This window comes from Macrobrachium rosenbergii, chromosome 10 (assembly GCF_040412425.1).
Source record: "Macrobrachium rosenbergii isolate ZJJX-2024 chromosome 10, ASM4041242v1, whole genome shotgun sequence".
Lineage (NCBI taxonomy): Eukaryota > Metazoa > Arthropoda > Malacostraca > Decapoda > Palaemonidae > Macrobrachium > Macrobrachium rosenbergii.
Genome location: NC_089750.1, coordinates 71,480,227 through 71,503,706, shown reverse-complemented (window position 1 = coordinate 71,503,706; position 23,480 = coordinate 71,480,227). Strand labels below are relative to the sequence as shown.

Below are 23,480 nucleotides of genomic sequence, written 5' to 3'. Positions count from 1 at the left end.
AGAATTCCTCTAATTTATCTTAGGAAAACTATACTTTGGACTCACTGCAGCTGCTCTGTTGTCGTACGAGTATTATTTATTAGTATTTTAGTGTCTGAGAATTTTGTATTATCATGTATTATTATTATTTTCCATTTTGCACAGTTTTTGATAAATATGGTACGCTAAATATATGGTGACGTTGCCAACATGCAGGATGTCTCTGCATTGCCAAAATTTAGTTACGTCTATTTTTGGCTTCTTTAATCGTAATATTTAATATTTATAAGTCGCTGTATTTGATTTTCAATTCTAGGCATTCATCGCATTAGACCAAGATTAAGGTCGGATCTTTTTTTTACAGTTTTATGTTGTCAGGTTTTCGTGAATAATTTTTTTATATTGCTTCTAAGTCTAGGACTTATTCATTATTCATATTGATGGCAACCATGAACAAGTAAAAATTGCGCCTAAGTTTCTTCGGCGCAACCGAGTTTTCTGTACATCGTATAATCAAGGCACCGAAAATAGATCTATCTTTCGGTGGTCTCGGTATAATGAGGTATGACCCTCCGGGCCATGAAGCTTTCAACCACGGGCCGGTGGTGGCCTGTCCTATATCGTTGCCAGATGCACTGTTATGGCTAGCTTTAACCTTAAATAAAATAGAAACTACCGAGGCTAGAGGGCTGCAATTTGGTATGTTTGATGACTGGAGCGTGGGTGTTCAACATACCAATTTACAGCCCTGTAGCCTCAGTAGTTTTTAAGATCTGAGGGCGGACAGAAAAAGTGCTGAAATTCAGCTGATGGCTGGTAATTCATGAACGCCTTACCTGAGATCTTTATGAAATTCTATTCATATCAAAATAAAGGAAAATGTACATTCCAAACACTTTATATAAATTAAAAAGTTCTCAGGATAGGCGAACGTTTATTTCAAGAAATTATGCAACAGAAGGAAAATTAACGTTGACTTGCAATCACTTTAAAGATCGAGTTTGCTAAGGAAATCAATAAACGGCCGGTGACAAGGAGTACAGGGTATAGAAGGATACTTATCGAAAAGGTAAAAATATATTGTAATACTATATTGTCTTATTCGATGTGTTTTATGAACGGTTATTAGATGACTGAATGGTTTGGGGGTCTTTCTCTCTCTCTCTCTCTCTCTCTCTCTCTCTCTCTCTCTCTCTCTCTCTCTCTCTCTCTCTCTCTGTTCAGTGTAATAACTTCGAAAATCTGATTACGAGTTTATGTATAGCCTGAAAGTAATGAATGTCTCAAGATATAAAAGGGAATATTCGTTAGAGAGAGAGAGAGAGAGAGAGAGAGAGAGAGAGAGGAGGAGGAGAGGAGGAGGAGGAGGAGGAGGAGGAGGAGGAGGAGGAGGAGGAGGAGTGTTTCTGGATCCACTGGTTGGTTATAATTATGCATGTTTAAAATTATTACATATGCCAGAGCATATTTTCAATGTAATATGAGTTTTGTACATACTTAGCCTACACTTTATATCAGGGAGAGCATCTTTGTATATTAGGTATTATGAATTCGTGACACCCTCAAGTTTTGAGTCAGAAAATATGTGGAAAGCGTAAAATAAAAAAAAAAATAAATAAAATGCGTGAAATTCCAGCACTGAAATATCATTTGAACTTTGCATGACTTTTCCCGGAATTCGAATAATGATTTGTCTCTGCACTGTCTGGCAGCAATCTCTCTCTCTCTCTCTCTCTCTCTCTCTCTCTCTCTCTCTCTCTCTCTCTCTCTCGGTGCTGGGGTGTCAGTTGCCTATTTTTATGCAAGCTTTGATAATTAAAGAATAGATTAAATTCTTCTGACTTACTGTTGTGGTGGTTTGCGTGTTCCGCATTTTTGTTTTCTTACATCAACAGTACCCGTAATTGTTTGTCATTTGACAAAGAACGTTATAGCATTATTAGGAAGATTAAGTATGTTCTTTCATTAGAAGTAACTTTAAAGTATTTAAATTGCGGTATTGCGTGAGAAGGTTAGTTTGTTTTCAGCAGTGGCAAAAATTCTAATATTATTTCTCAGTATTTCTACTTCTCCATATTATTATTATTATTATTATTATTATTATTATTATTATTATTATTATTATTATTATTATTATTTACTTTGATGACGATAGAAGTAATACAGAAGTTTTAGGGTTAAATGTGGACACCCTGTCGGCGAAGGAAGAAGGTACCTGGAATTTAAGGTAACTTAAAACCACGCTTACACCACACTGAAACTCGAGTCTCTACTCCCTCCTCCTCCTCCTCCTCCTCCTCCTCCTCCTCCTCCTCCTCCTCCTCCTCCTCCTCCTCCTCCTCCTCCCCCAAGTCACTATAACATACACACGCGCACGCACGCATTCCCGAACAAACTAACATACATACATTCATCGCCTCCACTTCTCCGCCACTCATGTATTTGTTGGAAGTAAATGATGGCATTAGGGAATGTTACTGGACATAATGGTAAAAATGATTTATCCTCTCTCTCTCTCTCTCTCTCTCTCTCTCTCTCTCTCTCTCTCTATATATATATATATATATATATATATATATATATATATATATATATATATATATATATATATATATATATATATATATATATATATATATATATATATATATATATATATATATATATATGTATGTATATATATATATATATATATATATATATATATATATATATATTATATATACATATATATATATATATATATATATATATATATATATATATATATATATATATATATATATATAAAAGGCTCAGGCCGTTTCTCTTCTCTTGATCCAAGGAGACGCTGGTACCCATTCATACCTGGGTGGATTGGTGTGCGATGAACTGTAGGTGATCCACGGACCTATCAGACGTGAGCTCGAAGCTGTACATGTCAGCCACTTGGAATGGCTGATTGCACGCACACACACACACACACACACACACACACACACACACATATATATATATATATATATATATATATATATATATATATATATATATATATATATATATGGGTGTGTGTGTGTGTGTATACATAATGCATACACGCACACACATACTAAATTGCCCTATGATGTATCAGAAACTGTTTTACAGTCATTACGTCGACGGTACCTACCTACACTTTGCTAATACTGCTCGTCCTAAAATAAAACTGACTGTTGATTATAAAAAAGAAAATAAATTGGCTTTTTTGAGTTATGGAAGTATTGAGTACAATGACAATTTTTTTTACATTTGTTTCTAGAAAGATTTAGGTACCATTTTTTATAGTTATTGAGCTGGTCGGAATTTCATAAGGTGATCGTGTTTCTTCAAAAAATATTTTTCAAAAAATTGTCCTATCAAATTGTTTTTTTTTTTTCAAGTATTTAAATTAGTTTCTCAACAGTAAAATTATGCTCAAGGTAAATTTCCATACTGTTCCTAAGAAATCGTTTTATACAAGTCTTTCTATTTTTTCAAAATAATTCGTTCTTTACCCACATCAGACAACTAATCAAACAACATGCCCTGCCCTGAAATGCCAGTTAATACCTACAAACTCCTTGGCATTAAGGTCTCTCTTTAAATGTAAAGAAAGACTTGACCTCCATATTGGCATCAAATATGGTTTATATATTTACTTGTTCCCGGCGTAATCAGGGAAAATATGTTTGAGCCTCTAGTAGGCTCCTCAATGTTCGCATTAATTGACATTTAGGTGTCAATTATTGTACTTGTGTTCGATTGGCGTCTCCCGAATATTCCAATATTCTGAACCGTACTGTTAAACCCCGTAGGTGTGTAGTTCCGTCAGTACACCTCATGCGGTGCACTGTAGGCATTACTTAAGGTTCTTTGCAGCGTCCCTTCGGTCCCTAGCTGCAAACCCTTTCGTTCCTTTTACTGTACCTCCATTTATATTCTCTTTCATTTTACTTTCCACCCTCTCCTAATAACTGATTCTTAGTGCAACTGCTTTGAGGTTTTCCTCCTGTTACACCTTTCAGGCCTTTTACCCTCCATTTCCGTTTCAGCGTTGAATGGCCTCATAGGTCCCAGCGCTTGGCCTTTGACCTAAATTCTATACTGCACTCTATTCCATACTGCTAAATGTAAATGTAGAATATGAACATTTCTAGAGCCTCATTCCCATCTTCGAATCACTTTTTATTAAACAAATAACTCCAGAGTTAAACAAATGGCTTGAGCTTACTTTTTTGGTCTCTTGTCCTTTGTACGTTGTGGCAGTCGCTCGTCTTCCCTGCTTTTCCCTGAACGGTACTCGGCATTCTTTTTGAGTTTCCTGTTTTATGTGTGTGCTGTTTGAGTCAAGTCAATATGTTATGATTTGTGTGTTTATATCTTTCAGCCTGATAATGAGGTTTGGCTTCGAATTGTTGCGCAAGTGAAGAGACGGAATGTCGTGTCACGCCTCCTCCTGACGCCATATATATATATATATATATATATATATATATATATATATATATATATATATATATATATATATATATATATATATATATATACATACATATATTTATTTGTACATGCATATACACATACATATATACGTATATATTTTTAAATATATATATGTATATATATTTACACATATATATCTGTATAAATGTGTGTGTATATATGTTTGTGTATATATACTAGATAGATAAGATAGATAGGTAGATGGATAGAAAGATAGATAGATAAATAGACGGACAGACAGAGAAGTAGGCAGATAGAGTGTAAATGCATGTATGAGTTTTATGTGTCAGCCGTACTTGAACAAAACGAAACACGAGAAAATAAACAAGGAATGAAAATGAAGGAGAGGCGAAGGACCAGTCGAAATTTAATTCTGATGTCGGGAAGAAGGAGGAGGAGGAGGATGGAGGAGGAGGAGGAGGAGGAGGAAGAGGTCCTACGGATCATAAGGTTAACAAGGGAGTCGAGAGAGTAAGTAGTGAAGAGAAAGAGAATAAAGATTATTTTAGAATATGTTGAAACGGCGAGAGTCTGAAATATAAGGAGGGATAGTGTAATTGGATATACGACATTTATGTTGGGAATATAAAGGAAGGGGAACAAACGTGAAGAGGAAAATAAGAATATTTATGCATGGATGTTTTTATATATATATGTATGTATATAATATATATATATATATATATATATATATATATATATATATATATATATATATATTTGTATACATATATATACACATCCATATGTACACTCACACACATATACATATATGTGAGAGAGAGAGAGAGAGAGAGAGAGAGAGAGAGAGAGAGAGAGAGAGAGAGAGAGAGAGAGAGAGAGAGAGAGAGTGCGCGTGCAAGTTTGTGTTTTTGATGAAATATACGTACATGGATTAAACACACTATGTAGGATTACAATTTTATTTAATAAGAAAAATCAGAATATTTTTTGCAATAAATGGTCCGTTTGGTGCCTAATAATAATAATAATAAAAAATAATAATAATATTAACATTCATAAAAAGCTAATTAGCAGAGGGCATCAATTTTCCAAGTCGCTATCACTATAATGCCTTAGATTAAGCTGTGTTTATTGTTGATGAAGTGAGACAGATGAGTCTGAGAGGAGAGAAATTACCCTCCCATCAATCATGGAAAGGAACCAATGAGAGAACAAAAACCCTAAAACAATTACTGGGAAATGATTTGGTCATTACCATCTCATGATGGTCTGATGATTGCGCGCATGGGAGGCAATGAAAGTGGTTTGTATGTTTGTTCGTTTGGTCTGTGGTTTTATAGAGTGATAGGCCTTGCACACGTTTTATATATATATGCATATGCATATGCATATATATATATATATATATATATATATATATATATATATATATATATATATATATATATATATATATATATATATATATATATATATATATATATATATATATATATGTGTGTGTGTGTGTGTGTGTGTGTGTGTGTGTGTTTGTGTGGATGAATGACTGATCACCGGCTTCTCTGTATTATTTGTATGCCACATGAACATGCACGTACAAATGTACACGGGCAGACAAACATGCACATAGACACACCCATACATATATGTATACATGTGTGTGTGTGTGTTTGGATCGCTCCTAGCTAATCCCTCACCAGTTCACCCAGCTATAAATTTCACTGCATGTAAGAACGTATATATATGTAGTAATATTCATGTCTGACATGACAATGTATAACCCCATAAATATTATGCATACCTATGTAGATACGATGCGCTTTGTATGCCTGCATACACTGCTCTGTGTCATAAACGCCGAAGTGCAATATCCTTCGGGCTCCTATATTGTTTATGTTCTCTTCATCCTGGGAGCAAGGAAGAATCCAACTCCCTGTGGATCAGTATTCAGAGAGCGGCGTTACCTTACCAAATAACAATAGAAGTTCAAGGTCTCTGTGTGATCAGCCTTCATAATTGACTCTCGGAGCCAAGTCCAGAGAGAGAGAGAGAGACTTACAGACAGAGAGAGAGAGAGAGAGAGAGAGAGAGAGAGAGAGTACTGACGGAGAAACAAAGCATAGGTTATGAAAATCGTTTGCATGTTGGCGTGTTTATTTGAATGTATTTTTTTAAATGCGTACAAGTTTTTTTTTAATTTGAACAAGGAACACTCATCTTTTAATTAGGTTTTAATTAGGGAATCCAAGAAAAAACTAAAATCAGGCCTACATTTGTTTCTAATTTTATTAATGGCTTTTCAGCAAAGTCATAAGGTCCTGAGGAATATGTAATCGGAGAGGTTGTTAGAGTTATCTTCAATGAGCTGTATATATATTCATGCTTTTTCTGTGGCTGCTATTATTGCTGCTGTTGTAATGCTACTTTAATATTTTCACTTATATCTACTACTGTCGTCATGAAGACATTTCATGTTTTCAGTGCGCAAGAAAATTTATTACTCACGTAATTCATAAAGTTTATTATTATTATTATTATTATTATTATTATTATTATTATTATTATTATTATTATTATTATTATTATATCTGACTTCATTCTTACAGTATTCAACTTAATGAAAACTCATATATTATTATTATTATTATTATTATTATTATTATTATTATTTATTTCTGACGTATTTTTCTGACGTCATTGTTACAGTGTTCAGCTTACTGAAAACTCATAAATTATTATTATTATTATTATTATTATTATTATTATTATTATTATTATTATTATTTCTAACGTCATTATTCTTACAGCATTAAACTTACTGAAAAATCATGATCAAATATAAGCTCTTCTTCATTGTAAGAGCGCGCGTTTTATAACTGCTATAAAATTAGTTTCGTTTTCCCCCTTAGTGAATCGCAGAAAAACGCTTATGCATTAAACGCAAGAACTTTCCTCCACCTGTGTGTGCGTGTGTGTGTGTGTGTGTGTGCGTGTGTGCGTGGCTTCGTTGCTATATGCGCGAACGTAATTGTTTTATTGTCCTTTTTCGTCGTGACTTGGGCGTGTGATTCCATTGATCGACCGAGGGTAATTAAATCTTTAATTAGAAATTCGTATCTCGCCACGCCTGGTACCTGAAGAGTATCATAGACGGCGGTGTTTCAGCCTGAGCTCTCTCTCTCTCTCTCTCTCTCTCTCTCTCTCTCTCTCTCTCTCTCTGCATAACCCCTGGTTTCATCCTTTTATGATGATTCGTAAAAACCTATTTGATCTCTCTCTCTCTCTCTCTCTCTCTCTCTCTCTCTCTCTCTGGATTTTTTTTTTTTGACGGTGGTGTTTTTGTATGGCTCCTCAAATTTTTATTTTTATCCCATTCAAATCCCTATGGATATCCTCTGCTTTTAACCTTTTACGATGATTCGTGGAAACTTATTATGCAGATTCTCTCTCTCTCTCTCTCTCTCTCTCTCTCTCTCTCTCTCTCTCTCTCTCTCTCTCTCTCTCTGCATAACCCCTGGTTTCATCAGTTTATGATGATTCGGTGAAACGTATTTGATTCTCTCTCTCTCTCTCTCTCTCTCTCTCTCTCTCTCTCTCTCTCTCTCTCTCTCTCTCTCTCTCTCTCTGCATAACCTCTGGTTTCATCAGTTTATGATGATTCGGTGAAACGTATTTGATTCTCTCTCTCTCTCTCTCTCTCTCTCTCTCTCTCTCTCTCTCTCTCTCTCTCTCTCTCCGTGGACACTAGCGCACCAGTGCATCTCTTTACAACCAAACCAAAAGATGAACTTTTTGATGTGCCGGCCGAGGTCATTGCTTGAAGGACGCACCTTGTTAATCGAGAAAAGAACTTTTAAAAAGCAGGTCCTCTTATTCAGTACACTTGCAAATGAGCCCCGTTTAAAGATGGAAAAGCTGCTTTTGAAAAAGAATAGGAAAGTGGAGTAAATAGCCGTTTTTTGGAATACATCTCAGAGCTGTGGTTCTGTGTTATTATTATTATTATTATTATTATTATTATTATTATTATTATTATTATTATTATTATTATTATTATTATTATTATAAAAGGTAAAACGGAAGCATTTGCCGCCATTAGGTTAATTACAAAACTTTCCCAATTATATATAAATAGTTTTTTGCAACATTAATCTTATCGTCATGCATTCTAATCATATTTTTTGGTGTTAGAAACCTTTCTCTTATTCCAAATTCTCTTTTTGTAGAAAATTTCTTAGCAAGTTGTTCAAAGATAAAGATGTTGGTAATTCTATATATTTTGTATTGCATATTTATACACAGATAAACGAATGGACAGATAAATATGATGGGGAATACAATGTACTGGTTTTCGAGCGAAATTTTCGCTTGACTGGAACTTTGCATTGTATTTACGTATAATAACAAAAGTTAAAGCCAGTTTATGTGATGTGTATCACATCATTTCATCTGTTCGTAAAGCAGGTAACGAAATTATTTTTTACGATTAATATTGCAAAGCTATTGTTATATATATAACTGGGAACGTTTTGTAATTAACTTAATGGCGGTAAATACTGCCTTTTTACCTTTATAATCTTAATATCTTAAAAAAAAATTATGATTAATATGCATGACGATACGATTAATATTGCAAAAAGCTATTTATATGTAAGTGGGAAAGTTTTGTAATTAACCTAATGGCGACAAATACTTCCCTTTACCTTTTATGATCTTAAATTCTTAAAAAAATTATGATTAATATGCATGGCGATACGGTTAATATTGCAAAAAGCTATTTATATATAACTGAGAAAGTTTTGTAATTAACCTAATGGCGGCAAATACTGCCTTTTTACCTTTTATAATCTTAATATCCTAAAAAGAAAACAATTATGATTAAAAGGCACGACGATAAACCTCCAACTCTCCATTAAAACTACAACTTCATCGCGAAAAGCTTCGTCGTAAAAAAAATCTTTTATTTTCCAGTGACATTGAAGCCCAGGAGAGCCCAGTCTCTGTGTATCCATTAAAAACACGAGACAGGCTTTTAAATGATCTTGTCAGTGTAACGACCTCAGTAGACAATACGGCACCTCTTAGATCTTGTCAAAACGGAGATCTCAATCGCGGCCGTACCCACTGCGGTGACTGGAACGCTCTGCCCCCCTTTTGGAGTGGCATCAATAGAGGAGAAGGGGTGGGGGGAGGTCGGAGGTGGGGGTGAATTGGGCACGTCCTTGAACCGCCTGCCGGGATTGTTGTAAGATCGGACGATATCTGCGATGATAATCGCATCGCAAGAACGATACTTGCTTTAAATCAGATGAAGATTCTTGTATAGTATAGGCAAAGCTTTTACAATGCTCTTTCCTTGTAAGATGTAACCGACAGCTTCTGTAAGAACGATACTTTTACGGTACTTGCTTTAAATCAGATGAAGATTCTTGTACTGTATAGGCAAAGCTTTTACAAAGCTCTTTCCTTGTAAGATTACAAAGAACGATACTTTTCGGTACTTGCTTTAAATGATGAAGATTCTTGTACTGTATAGGATAACTCTTTCCTGTAGATGTAAACGATAACTTTTAGGAACGACACTTTTACGATACTTGCTTTAAATCAGATGAAGATTCTTGTACAGTATAGGCAAAGCTTTTACAAAGCTCTTCCCTTGTAAGATGTAACCGACAGCTTCTGTAAGAACGATACTTTTACGATACTTGCTTTAAATCAGATGAAGATTCTTGTATAGTATAGGCAAAGCTTTTACAAAGCTCTCCCCTTGTAAGATGTAACTGACAGCTTCTGTAACAACGATGCTTTTACGCACTGTTGAAAAGAACAGCATGATAAGTCTGCAAAGTTACCCTGGCAGTAAGATAAATGCCCGACTCTAATGCATCACTTCATCACTGCCATCATCATTATTGTCGGTACCTTCATTCATTCACATTTAAGGAAGCTTCAGCGAGGTTTGCATGATCTTGCTAAAGCAGTCCTCTGTCAATGTAGCCTCATCTACTTCGGACAGCCTTCAAACGCCTCGTGAAAATTTACTCCACCTCTCTTGGGAAAACACCGGAAATTGAACGATTACCTTGTTGAAAATCCAGAGGCTCTCTTGATTGATTTGGTCTCTGAGACTCAAAACATCTCTTTAAATTAGATTGTAATTACACAGACGATGATGGTTCTGAAATCTCCAACTTGTTTGCGCTCGAGATAACGTGGACAAGTTTTTTTTTACTGGTTAGTCTTATTTCTGAAGGTTTTTTTTTTTTTTTTTTTTTGCAGACAAGGAAGACCACTTTTCTTTTGCAGTTCTCTGTCAGTGTTGGAAAAACGCCCTCTGTCATCCGCAGACGTTGCCGGACTTGCGAGAGGAGCCGAATTCATTTGCATGTTGAAAACGCTCATTAATCTCGGGACAGACAGCCACAAGCATGACTTTCGGAAAGGTATTATTGCCTTTGCTAATAGACGTTACTAATTGCGACGGATCATATCTGAACGCGCGTAATGGATAGACATTTCAGGTGTGATGGATTCTGAAGCTTACAGACGGAGGATCGAAAGCAATAAATGAATTGATTACAGGACGCGTCAGGTAGAAAAGACTTATTTTAGGCGTTCTGCATTGAATTCGCTGTGGGCGAGAATGACGAGCGTAAACGAGGCTTAAAAACGCTGAGTAATTGCGTTCAAGCTACACTGAGTGATATGGTTAAGGGTGAAGAGGTAATTCTGGAAGAACATTATTAAGAACTCAAAACTCTTTAATTGATTTTTAACCTGTATTTTTGTCTGCGTGTATATATATATATATATATATATATATATATATATATATATATATATATATATATATATATACTATATATATATATATATATATATATATATATATATATATATATATATAACTATATGTATGTGTGTATGTATGTATGTATGTATATTATATATATATGTATATATATACACATACATATGTGTGTGTGCGTTCCATCCTGAGTTAAGTTCTGTCTTGTAATAATTGCTGTTAACGTTGTATATTTATTCCGAGGAAGTGAATACTGTCCACTGTCATTTACAGTGCATACCTGCATCGTAATTAGAGAACATGGCTTATCTAATTACAGTCCTCTTTTTATATACTGTGGTCATAACACTCCACTGGGTATGAGAATATATCCTTTTTTTTTTTCCTCCACATTACTCCAGTCTCACTTATGATTTTCAGATAACATTTCTTCCACTCCTTAATGCTAATTGTGTATCTCAAAAGCAGATCATGATGCCTAATAATTATGTCCCCCTGTGAAGAATACTCATTGAGCTTATTAATAATGAATGCTGTTGGAAACCAATCCTCCTTGCTATAAATATTCCGATAGTATCTCGAGAGGCAAAAGCACTTATGGATGAGGTCACATTTGTTAGCAGTTGCAGGCAAAGACAGCCTCATCCATTACCCATATCTTTATTTGTTGTCCTCGTTTGCAAAGATTGCTTTGTAAGTCGCACGTATTAGTTATAGACGCCGTGAGTCCTTTCGTGTATTTGTTATTTCCATCGATAACTTCGTGGATGCGTTGTTTCTTTGTTTTTCCCGTCAGCTGACCTATTCAGTCCTTTGTCTTTCTTCTGTGTAACGATCTCATGATCCCTCTGTCTTTTATGTTTATTTATAACTGACCCGGGAATCCTTTATGCCGCTGTTTTCGTCCTGTTGACAAATCTCACGAATTAGACCCGTGTGTCTGTGTCACTCTTGTGAACAACCTGCATGAATCTTTTACGTCTTTCTTATCCTTTTGTGTGTTTGTTGCTCACTTCCGATAACAAGGACAGCCACGTGTATCCTTCGTATTCGTTATCGCTGTTAGCGATAACATCTCATGAATTCTTCTTATTCTTGTGCATTGTTGTCAATAACAAAAAACCTCCTCGTGAAACTTTCCGTCTTAGTCATCATCTTTAATTAGCGTGGTCATACGTATCGTACTTGTTCTTGTTGATTGTCGTCCTTTGTTCTCAATGGAACAAGTGTCAGTCTCATGAATCTTTCCTGTTTTTGTTTGTGTTGTTATGCTCAATGAACCACGAAAGTCTCAGGACCCTTTTAACTCCAGAATGACGCACGAACTGGCGTACTTACGATTCGAAGTGGATAATTATATTCTGTCGATTTTATGGTACCACCCGTCTTGCCTTCCTTCTTTCTAGTTCGGTTCTGGGCAAGAAAATGGCATTAAGTTGCTTGTCACTTTTGCTTTTGCTGTTTAAAAAGAGATAAGTATCTCTTTTGATCAGTGCTAAAATCGTGCATGCGGTTCTGGCCAACAAAAGGACAGCCTGTCACTATTGCTTTTGCTGTCTAAAAAGAGACAATTCTCTCTCGAGATCAGTGCTAAAATCGCAGATGCAGACCTGGGCAAGAAAAGGACACGACATTGCCTGTCACTTTTGCTTTTGCTGTCCGAAAAGAGACAAGTCTCTCTTGTGATCAGCGCTAAAATAGCGCGTGCCCGACGCTGTCGACGCAGATAGAAGCGACGTTGGGGGTATGATCCAAAATGTCAACTCTAAATCGGGTCATTAATATGTAATGGTCGCCCTTGGAATTTTTGCCGAAATGTGAAGTTAATGAGAGGGCAGCAAGCGATTATTAGTCGTAATATTTCCACCTTTAAGTGGCTGGGGATCGAGATATAATTTTGTGAGTTTATGCGTGAGGCGGAATGTGTTTTTGCGTGTGTGTGTGTGTGTGTGCGCGGACAACAGAGTAGCATGTCCTTCGTGTTGATTTGTTAATATGTAATTTTCCATTTGCCAGTTGATTTAGCTTAAAAAATATGGTGGACGTTGCAGTGACCTTTTTTTATATTTTGTACCCATTCACTATAAGGGGAAACGAAATATACATATATACATACATGCACGCATACATTCATACATACATACATACATACAAACATACATGTGTACATACATACATACATACATACATACATACATACATGCGTGTAGTGTCTGTGTGTGTTTATGTAGCCTCCATTTTTTTATTATAATTATAACCTTATTCTTTTCGTATGCAGTTTTGACTTTTCTCCGTTCACAAACACTTTGTAGACTTTCATTTAGACTTTCATCAGCATCAGCAGTGCCTTTTCACTGTTCCACGCTCCATTTTAACATTATACTTACGACCTCACTCTGGTTTTCATCAACTTCTGACTTTTCTCATTTCACAAACAATTTCAGACTCTCACCAGAATATGTAGTTTCTTTTCACCGTTCCAACTCACAATAGTGTCTTCAAAACCCGCTCCACTCTCCAGTTTGAACACTTATTTTCAGTCCGCAACTTTATGTCAAAATCTCCTTTTTTTTTATTTTTACTTCTACTACCACCCCAGCAGAATCATCATTCTCTCTCTCTCTCTCTCTCTCTCTCTCTCTCTCTCTCTCTCTCTCTCTCTCTCTCTCTCTCTCATAGCATAAGTCCGCATTCACAGGCTTACTTGCGGTGTCATCTTGACGTATGTCAAATGATGCTTACAATCTAAGAAGTTTACTAAATGGCAAATGAGGAAAAGTTGCGGCGTCATCTTGACGTTTGTCAAATGATGCTTACAACCTGAGAAGCTTACTAAATGGCAAATGAGGAAAAGTTGTGCCCCATTATGCTCGAAGTCATCAGATACCATTGACAAGGACACATCAGCCTGATACGTAAAATTTATGTGCGCATAAAAACAATACTTGAAGCACCGAAGCGTTATGTAAATTTTCGAAATTTCCATAATTTTCATGTTGTCTCATGCGGCAGAGGAATATGTTGGGGAATTCATGAGGAAAAAAACATCCACGTGACGTCATGTGAATTTAAGTAGGGAGTTTTTCCTTGTTTTATCTTTACTTTTTTATATATCTGTAGTTTCGTGTCCCAGTTTATATTTTTTTTATATCCGACTTTTTATTATTTTTTTTTTTTTGTATCTATTGTTTCTTTCTTGTCAACATCGAGTCTTGTTTTTTTTTCAAAATTTTCTTATTTACATTTTAGCACTTACATATGTTCTCCGCTCTATGTACAGCCTTTAATCATTTTTCAAACTTCATTTCATTTGACTTGTGAATCTTTTCAGCCTTTTTCCTCTCATTTACTTATGTGAGGCTTTTCAGTCTTTTTGAGAATTTTTAATTTTTTTAAAATTCACCTTGTACGTGGTCCGAAATATGAGAAAAAGATGCATCGTGGAACAGTCTTTTTCTTCTCATATTGTTTTGTGAAGCTTTCCAGCCTTTTTTCAAATGTTCTTTTTATAAAATTTACCTTATACGTGGTCCGAAATACGAAAAAAAAGGATGCATCGTGGAACAAGCCTCCTCCTCCTCCTCCTCCTCCTCCTCCTCCTCCTCCTCCTCCTCCTCCTCCTCCTCCTCCTCCTCCTCCTCCTGCTACTTGGGCTGTGGCCTATGCGGGTCGTAAATATCCACTTCCCATATATGATCATAATTGGGTAATCTGTTTACCTCTGGCAGCAGGTAATTCAGTCTGGTCCATCAAAAGGCCTCATACATGAAATGAAAAATGATGCATCGTGCCCCTTCTCTCTCTCTCTCTCTCTCTCTCTCTCTCTCTCTCTCTGTGTGTGTGTGTGTGTGTGTGTGTGTGTGTGTAATTGATGGATCTTATGACTGATTGACGCATTTGATATTATTTTACAGATTACACAGTGAAAAATGTAGGAGGTAAAGTAATCGGCTATAATAAAGTAAGTTAATTATATAATATATAGGACAAGGAATGATCAGTGAAGAGTTCACAGTACGGTATAATAATAATTGAGTCAACTAAGAACGATAACCTAATTACAGAGGAATACATGTGTACAGAAACTCACACACACACATACATACATATATACATGTATATATATACATATATATATATATATATATATATATATATATATATATATATATATATATATATATATATATATATATATATATATATATATATATATATATATATATATATATATATATATATATATATATATATATATATATATATATATATATATATATATATATATATTAAGCGGGTGTTTCCCTTTTATTTATAAGCCAGCATATCGCGGTAAAGTTGCTGTTCGACCTTCCATATTCCCCCCCCCCCCCATCTCCCAAATCTCTTCCATCGTTCGCACGCAATTTCGAATTGCTCTCTCTCTCTCTCTTCAACTATCGACCCTCATCTTCCGATCGTATCTGAATGGGGGTCTCGTAACTCGCTGAAGTTCAGTACCTCCACGACACAGTTACTACCTATTTCTGTCTCCTTATGCATCCGATTTTTCATGTGCTTTTAGGGAAAACCAGTGAACCTTTCACTTCTGACAAAGTGTTTGTGTTCAGGGGCCTTCAGGTGTGTGTGTTGGGGATATTGCGCAGTTCAAAAAACTAAATTTTCCCTAAATTCAGGCATTTTATTCAGATGTTTTGATTTGTATATTTATCCAAATTATTATATGTACCTTGTTGTGATTAGTGGCCTTCAATTTTCTGGGCTTCTTTTGTTACTCTTCTCGATAGGATTGAAACAGGAACACTGCGTCTGCTCGGTAGGATTGAAACAGGAACACTGCGTCTGCGTCTAACAACAAAAACAGCCACTTATCCTTCTCTCGATTCCGCTTCTCACTTTTCTGCAAGTACTGTTTTAGTCACTGTTCCTTTGATCATAAGGAAAAAGTCCTTCCTTTTCCCAGACGACTTCATACTACCCGTCAGGGCACCTCTTCCCACATTTACAACATCGGATTGCACAGTTCAGTGACATCGCTGCCGAAATTATCATCTTTTGGGTCGAGCCCGCCCTTTTTTCCCCTCCTTTTCGTGTTTCAGTTGGTCCCGGGCTAGTTATAGGTATTCTCGTGGCCCTTTTTTTTTGTTTTAGCTCAAGATTCAAGGGTTCACCTTGTTGAATTAAACTTCAGTTACTGCATTATTTGCTTCTTAGTTTACAAAGGCTGTTTTTTTTATTCTCTACGTTTCCCATTATCCAAATTAAAGTAAATAAAACTAAGAAAATAAACCATACGGGCATTAATAGAACAGGGATACTCAAAATTAGACACAAGGTAACATAACTTAACGAAATAAAGTCCACTTTAGTTAAATATTTAAAGTATAGGAATTGAAGAGTAACGTCATTATAAACAATTATTAGAGTGAGACTTAAAACCTATGGAGACAACAACACAGTGCAACAACAGGGCTTAATAAAAAGAGCCCGTTCAGGTTACATTAGCAGTAAAGAAAGCTCATTCTATCAATAATATATTTTGACAGATATTTTATAGTGGATTACTACTACTACTACTACTACTACTACTACTACTACTACTAATAATAATAATAATAATAATAATAATAATAATAATAATAATAATAATAATAATAATAAGATACTTCGGGTGTAGGCCCTCTTTCAAACATGTTTTGTTGAATATGATGGCAGATGCAACCAAGGCTGCCATCATATTCAACAAAATAATAATAATAATAATAATAATAATAATAATAATAATAATAATAATAATAATAATAATAATAATAATAGGCACGATCCGAAGATCCCTGAAAAGGAATCTGGAAAAATTGATGCCGAAGTAGCTCCAGGACTCTTGCAGAAAAGTGTGCTACTAGGAACAGCGCACACAGCGAGAAAAGTGATGGACTCCTACGGAGGCAGGATGCAACCCGGAACCCCACTCTAAAAAAAAAAATAATAAAATAAAATCGAATATTAATATTAATAACAACGTCAGTGATGATGACGATGACAGTAATGATAACGGAACAGAGATAGAGAGGATTAGTGCGAAGGGGTTTTAAGGAAGGCGGAATATAAATATCAGTATTATTCTAGTCCTACGCGCGGTTATGTGCGGTGTAAGCCGATCCCGTAAGCGTTTGTTTCCCTCTTAGCAGAAGCCATGTTTCGGAACGCTGCCGCCACCACGGAGCGGCGCCTAAACACCTGACACCCGACTTCCAAACGAAGACAGAGAAACATACTAGCGGAGAGAGAGAGAGAGAGAGAGAGAGAGAGAGAGAGAGAGAGAGAGAGAGAGAGAGATAGCTGTGGTTATTTGAGAAGTATGTTTGTAACATAGTAGCAGTTGAGAGAGAAAATGTATGAGTTGGGCAGGTGTGTGTGTGTGTGTGTGCGCGCGTGTGTGAGAGAGAGAGAGAGAGAGAGAGAGAGAGAGACACGTGTGTTAGATTTAGCTGTGGTTATTTGAGGAGTATGTTGACAACATAGCAGGAGTTGAGAGAGAGAAAATGTATGACAAGCAAACGCCTGATTTGTGTATGTGTATGTGTGTCTGTGTGTGTGTGTGTGTGTGTGTGTGTGGAAGAGAGAGAGAGTTTTGTCAGATATATCTGTGGTTATTTGAAGAGTATGTTTGCAGTTGTAACGAAGCAGGAGTTGAGAGAAAAATAAAGAGGAAATACAAACATCTGTGTTGTCAGAGAGAGAGAGAGAGAGAGAGAGAGAGAGAGAGAGAGAGAGAGAGAGAGAGAGAGAGAGAGAGAGACGTATGACTGAAATCACTCAAGTGATGAACGAGAGTGAATGGGTTTCATTTTCGACACCTGCAACTCGACAGAGAGAAAAGGAGACTGAATTCGGTTTCAACAGCTGTAAAATGTAAGAGAGAGAGAGAGAGAGTTGCGGTATGTATGAAAACCTGATGAAAATTGAAAACCTGATGAAAATTATGTAAGTGCGTACTTCATGACTGATCTACTTCGGGGGGGAGAGAGAGAGAGAGAGAGAGAGAGAGAGAGAGAGAGAGAGAGAGAGATGGTAGAGAGAGAGAGAGAGAGAGAGAGAGAGAGAGAGAGAGAGAGAGAGAGAGAGAGAGAGAGAGAGAGAGAGGGAGAAACGTAACGACTGAAATCACTTAAGTGAAGAACGAGAGTGAGTTTCATCTTAGCAGCACCTGCAACTCGACAGAGAGGGAGAGAGAGAGGAGACTGAATTCGGTTTCAACAGCTGTAAAATGAAAGAGAGAGAGAGAGAGAGAGAGAGAGAGAGAGAGAGAGAGAGAGAGAGAGAGAGAGAGAGAGAGAGAGAGAAGGAGGTAGGTGGGGGGAGGAGGGGGGGAGCAATTGCGTTCACCTTTGTGCAGCATAAGACTCAAATGCCCTGAGCTGACTAGAAAACAAAACGTTTGATGCGATGTTTATGGAGTGAGAAACTTTATTGGGGTAATTTATGTCCCATTGTTCCCCAGAGAGGAATTCTGTTAAATGGGGAGGGTCAGGGGGAGGAGTTTGGGGAATTCATTGTGACCTAAAGACATCTGCTTGTGTGCGAGATTTTTCCTCTTTTTTTTTGTGCGTGATTTCGGTAACCCTTTACACGCTTGAGAGAGAGAGAGATTCTATATGATAGAGGAAAAAGACCGAATGCGAATTTCTTTTCCGTCATACAAAATTTCCAGAGTTGGCTTCTTTGTTGTCAACAGGAATCATTACAATTTAGGTCCTCATGGGAAATTTAATGCTCTGTCGATTTTATACAAGTTTCATTTCGACAGGAAACTCCACTGTCACCTTATTAAGGTTTGTGCCTCCTGTACCTCTGAAGCTATTGGGTCTTACTCGTTTCCCAGAATTTTCCCAATCAAGTTTCGTCCATGAGCCGTTATATCTCATTGCTGAACGCACTGGGCAAAGTCCTGTCACGTGACAACCACACCACAGGTAATTTCATAGCTTATAAGTAAGCTGGAGCAGCTATGATCATTATCGCTAATATATCGTGTATCTGAAATTAGACAAGTATTTATTTAACCAACATTCATGCGCTTTTGGCGCTGAGCTGATGTTGATTGATTTCCTCGATTTGTATCGTAAGCAAGTAAACAGGTTTCTGAACGCCAAAGGTTATTAGCTCCGATCCCGCATTTTTATAATCATGTTTAGTGTTAGCGATCCCTTGATGTATTATTTAACGTTCGGTTTCTGGAAAGATAGGATGTCACACATCCGCCGTGACAACCAGAGAAGAAAACCATATACTTTGAAGCGACAATAAAAACCGCGGTTAAATTCAAGCTTGGCGCGACGGGCAGTTGGACAGCGGGAGGGGTCGACGGGTTGGGAGGTAGGATTTTAGGGGCCCTGGGCTGAGATGGGTGGAGTGGGTGTGAGGTGTGGAGAGAGAGAGAGAGAGAGAGAGGGGGGAGAAAGGGGGGGGAGATCCGGGCGATGATGTTAACTAGACTCTTTCTCTGGGAGTATCTCATTTAAGTTTTTTTACGTTCATCAAAGAGTAGATAATGACGGGGTCCACAAAATACAAAAGCGATTCAAAGTGACCAACACTGCGTTGTACATGCAATTATGGTTTTTGCCCAGCCCGCGGTGAAAACCACCCACGCACGCACGTGTGTGTGTGTGTGTGTGTGTGTGTGTGTGTGTGTAGGTGTGTGTGTTTGTGCGGGGCTTTGTTCGTTGTAAGCTCACGCGCGGGTGTGTTAAGTTTTCCAGTGTACGGCTTTTAAGTATTCTTTGGTGTTTCGACTTTAGTGATGTTTATATATATATATATATATATATTTATATATATATATATATATATATATATATATATATATATATATATATATATATATATATATATTTTTTTGTGTGTAATTTTTTTCAACATGCATTTTTCCCTGAATGATGTCCCAATAAGAAATTTATCATCCGCTTCTTAGCAAATCTTTTAATCATTGTTTCGACCACTACAGCTGCTTATCTGCCAGGTACGTAATTCACTTCTTAGATCAGTTGAAGCTAAATGTATGTTTACCATTCGCCCGCCTTCAACTGGGAGTTGAATCTGATACCTCTCCCTCAATGAGTGCTACCGATACAGCATGATGCCTCATTATTATATATATATATATATATATATATATATATATATATATATATATATATATATATATATATATATATATATATATATATAATGTTTTATTTATTTTATTTATATATGGGTGGTGTGTGTGTGTGTGTGTGCAGGAGTATGTTTGTATCCACCTGGGAAAGGTACCAGCTTACAAGGCTTAATTCGTTGTTCACAAGGCCTGGATCACCGTCATCTTACGAAGGGAGACCCTCGAAAGCTTGTGAGGTAAATGTAATGTATGGGTAAGACAGAATAATCGTGATGGAGTGGTGGGGGATTGTGTGGGTGGCCGTAGATGCAAGGAAAGGTAACCTCCCCATCCCCCAATCCGTTAAAAAAAAAAAAAAAACGCCTTGATCCCCGTGTACCAATTTGTTCCCATAATGGGAGAGATGGTAATGCCTAATGACCTTTAATGATCATCAGCGTTTTAGGGGGAGCTATTATAAACATCCCTCTTTCGGTAACTTTTTATTTTGTAGGAGTGATATCGTGATTATCTGGTATTTTTATAATTTAAAAAAATTCTCATTCATATTTATTTTGAACATGTTTCTCTCGTCCTTACTTTGCATGAGTGTATCGTGTTTATCTGTATTATTTATAATTAAAAAAAAAAGACATTTGATTCCTGCTTACTGTGATTTCTCTCGTCCTTCTTTGCACCTGGTTTTACAGGTAAATATTGATTTGGTCATTTATATTTTATTTTTTCTCGTTTCTTTTCCTTTTCATTTACAGTGTAAAGGAAGATGAATTGCATTCCATGTTTGTGTACTATATTCTTAGACCGTACATTTTTCCGTTTCATTGGCCGCCATCTTAATTTTTTCTTGTGGCGAAAGTAGATGTAAGCTCACCCTAATCGCTTTCTATTTGAAAGTGGCATCGAAAGCAAACAGAACAAACAAGAAGCGGCGATTGTGTAACCAGTTTTCTTCAGGGCGTGATTTTTGTATCTTTTCATTCATAAATTGTATTGTTGTTGTTGCTTTGTATATCCTTCGACGTTGTCTTTTACCTCTCTGTACTGACCACGATTTACAGTTAAATTGCTCTTTCGGTCTCATTATGAAATATTTCATTCGGGCAGAAGGACCTCATCTGCGGTCTTTCTAGACTCGAAAAAAGCGCCAATCACCTGAATCTATCAGCAAATTGGCGAGAAATCGCAGACCACACGCAATCGGTAAGGCAATGATTGAATTTTTAATGTAACGTTCATCTCATTCGCATTTATCTCTCCATATGTATTTCATTCCTGTGCGTGATCTGTCAGTTTTGTTATAAAGCCGCTAGTTACTCATCTATTTATTTTTTCTTGCCCATTGATGATGAGGAAGCGTTAAGACGAAACTGCCAAAACGGTTCTCCTGGGATCATAAAAATGCACAGAAGCAGAAAGGCGAAAGGATAAGGAAAAGACGCGAAAACCACTGAAAACTGTTATCGCCCAGACAGTGGCTAGAAATCTCTCGTTGCATTACCGAACCCCGTTATACGGACTTGCGCTGAAATAGCCGCTTTAAATAACGTCCGCTCGAAAGCATTTAGCCGCAAGTTGGTTTTTCTCCTGAAGTGAAACTGGGACGCGCATAACCCGGTGACAGAACAGCGGCCATTATCTTGAACGAGGATCTTACGGAGGCGAAAAGAAAAGGGTATTTTTCCATTGTCATGCCCAGTTGATCTCCGAGTGGCAATAGCTTCGGGGTGAAAACATAATCCAGTATGGGTATTTTTTATCTCCAAATCAGTATGTCAGAGAGAGAGAGAGAGAGAGAGAGAGAGAGAGAGAGAGAGAGAGAATTTTTATTAATCCTTTTTAAGTTGTCGACGGCCAAACACCGCCCCCCCTCTCCCTTGACGATGTATTATGTGCCTCCATTTATGGCCGGTGCCTAAATACTACTTATTAGCTGGCCTCGGAACCTCGGTATGCTCACTTAGGCCTGACTGGCATTATCTCAGGAATTTAATTAGGATTCTGCTTTAGTAGATTTTGACCTCTTTTTTTTGTCGATTTTCTCATGCGACTAAGTTTTTTCATATTTATAAATTCCACTCGTCATGTTTATTTTCAGTTTCGTTGATTTCTTAACATTACATTTTATACACAAACATACAAACATATATATACACACATGAATATATATATATATATATATATATATATATATATATATATATATATATATATATATATATATATATATATATATATATATATGTGTGTGTGTGTGTGTGTGTGTGTGTGTGTGTGTGTGTGTATTTGAAAAGTATGAAGAATACGAGAAGTTAAGAGAGCATTTAGGTTATTACTATTGTGTATATGCTGAAAAAGTGACAGAATAGAATATTATATATATATATATATATATATATATATATATATATATATATATATATATATATATATATATATATATATATATATATATATATAAATATAATTTTTCTTACAGAAAAGAAAATGTGGTGGATGGAATTAAATTGGTTCTGTCCGATGAGGAAAATAAGAAGCGTTGGCGTCAGTCGATTAGTATACCCTGACGTGGTTTTAATAGCTTAAATGTTCTTGTAAGCCAGAACATGTAAACTTGTTTTTGTTTATTTATTTATTTATTTATTTATTTTTATGCCAATTTGCAACGAAGACGTTTAGCTACTGGATGATGCATGTTAACATAAGTGAAATCCTCAAGTGATAAAGCACAATGAATGAACATGCTTGCCCATATAATAAAACGAACGAAACATTGGTGCATTACAAATAGTCTTTCATCCTCCTCGAATGAATTATACTAATCACCAAGATATTTTATTTTATTATGTTTTGGGCTTCATAGAGTTTAGTGAATGAATTCTTTCTTTATACCTGGATTTTTCGTATGGGACCCCCACTTCCACTGTGACAAATTAGAAGCCAAGAAGCTAGTAATTAAAGTAACTGCTGAATCTATAAAAAAAAAAAAAAATAGTAACGGAAGTATGGTATTCATAACCAACTCTTCATTGACAGGAAAATAAGCCTTTTTACTTTAAAAACAAGACG

General features: G+C 36.2%; 1 protein-coding gene across 1 annotated transcript in view; it reads left to right on the top strand.

Annotated features, from left to right (window-relative positions):
- The window catches only part of LOC136842382 (NADPH oxidase activator-like), an 87,577-nt gene that overhangs the window by 8,170 nt on the left and 55,927 nt on the right, over positions 1-23,480 (top strand). The window contains exon 2 of the mRNA XM_067109638.1: positions 14,805-14,925. Within this exon, the coding sequence (XP_066965739.1) occupies positions 14,805-14,925 (121 nt within the window). The remainder of the gene's footprint in view (positions 1-14,804; positions 14,926-23,480) is intronic.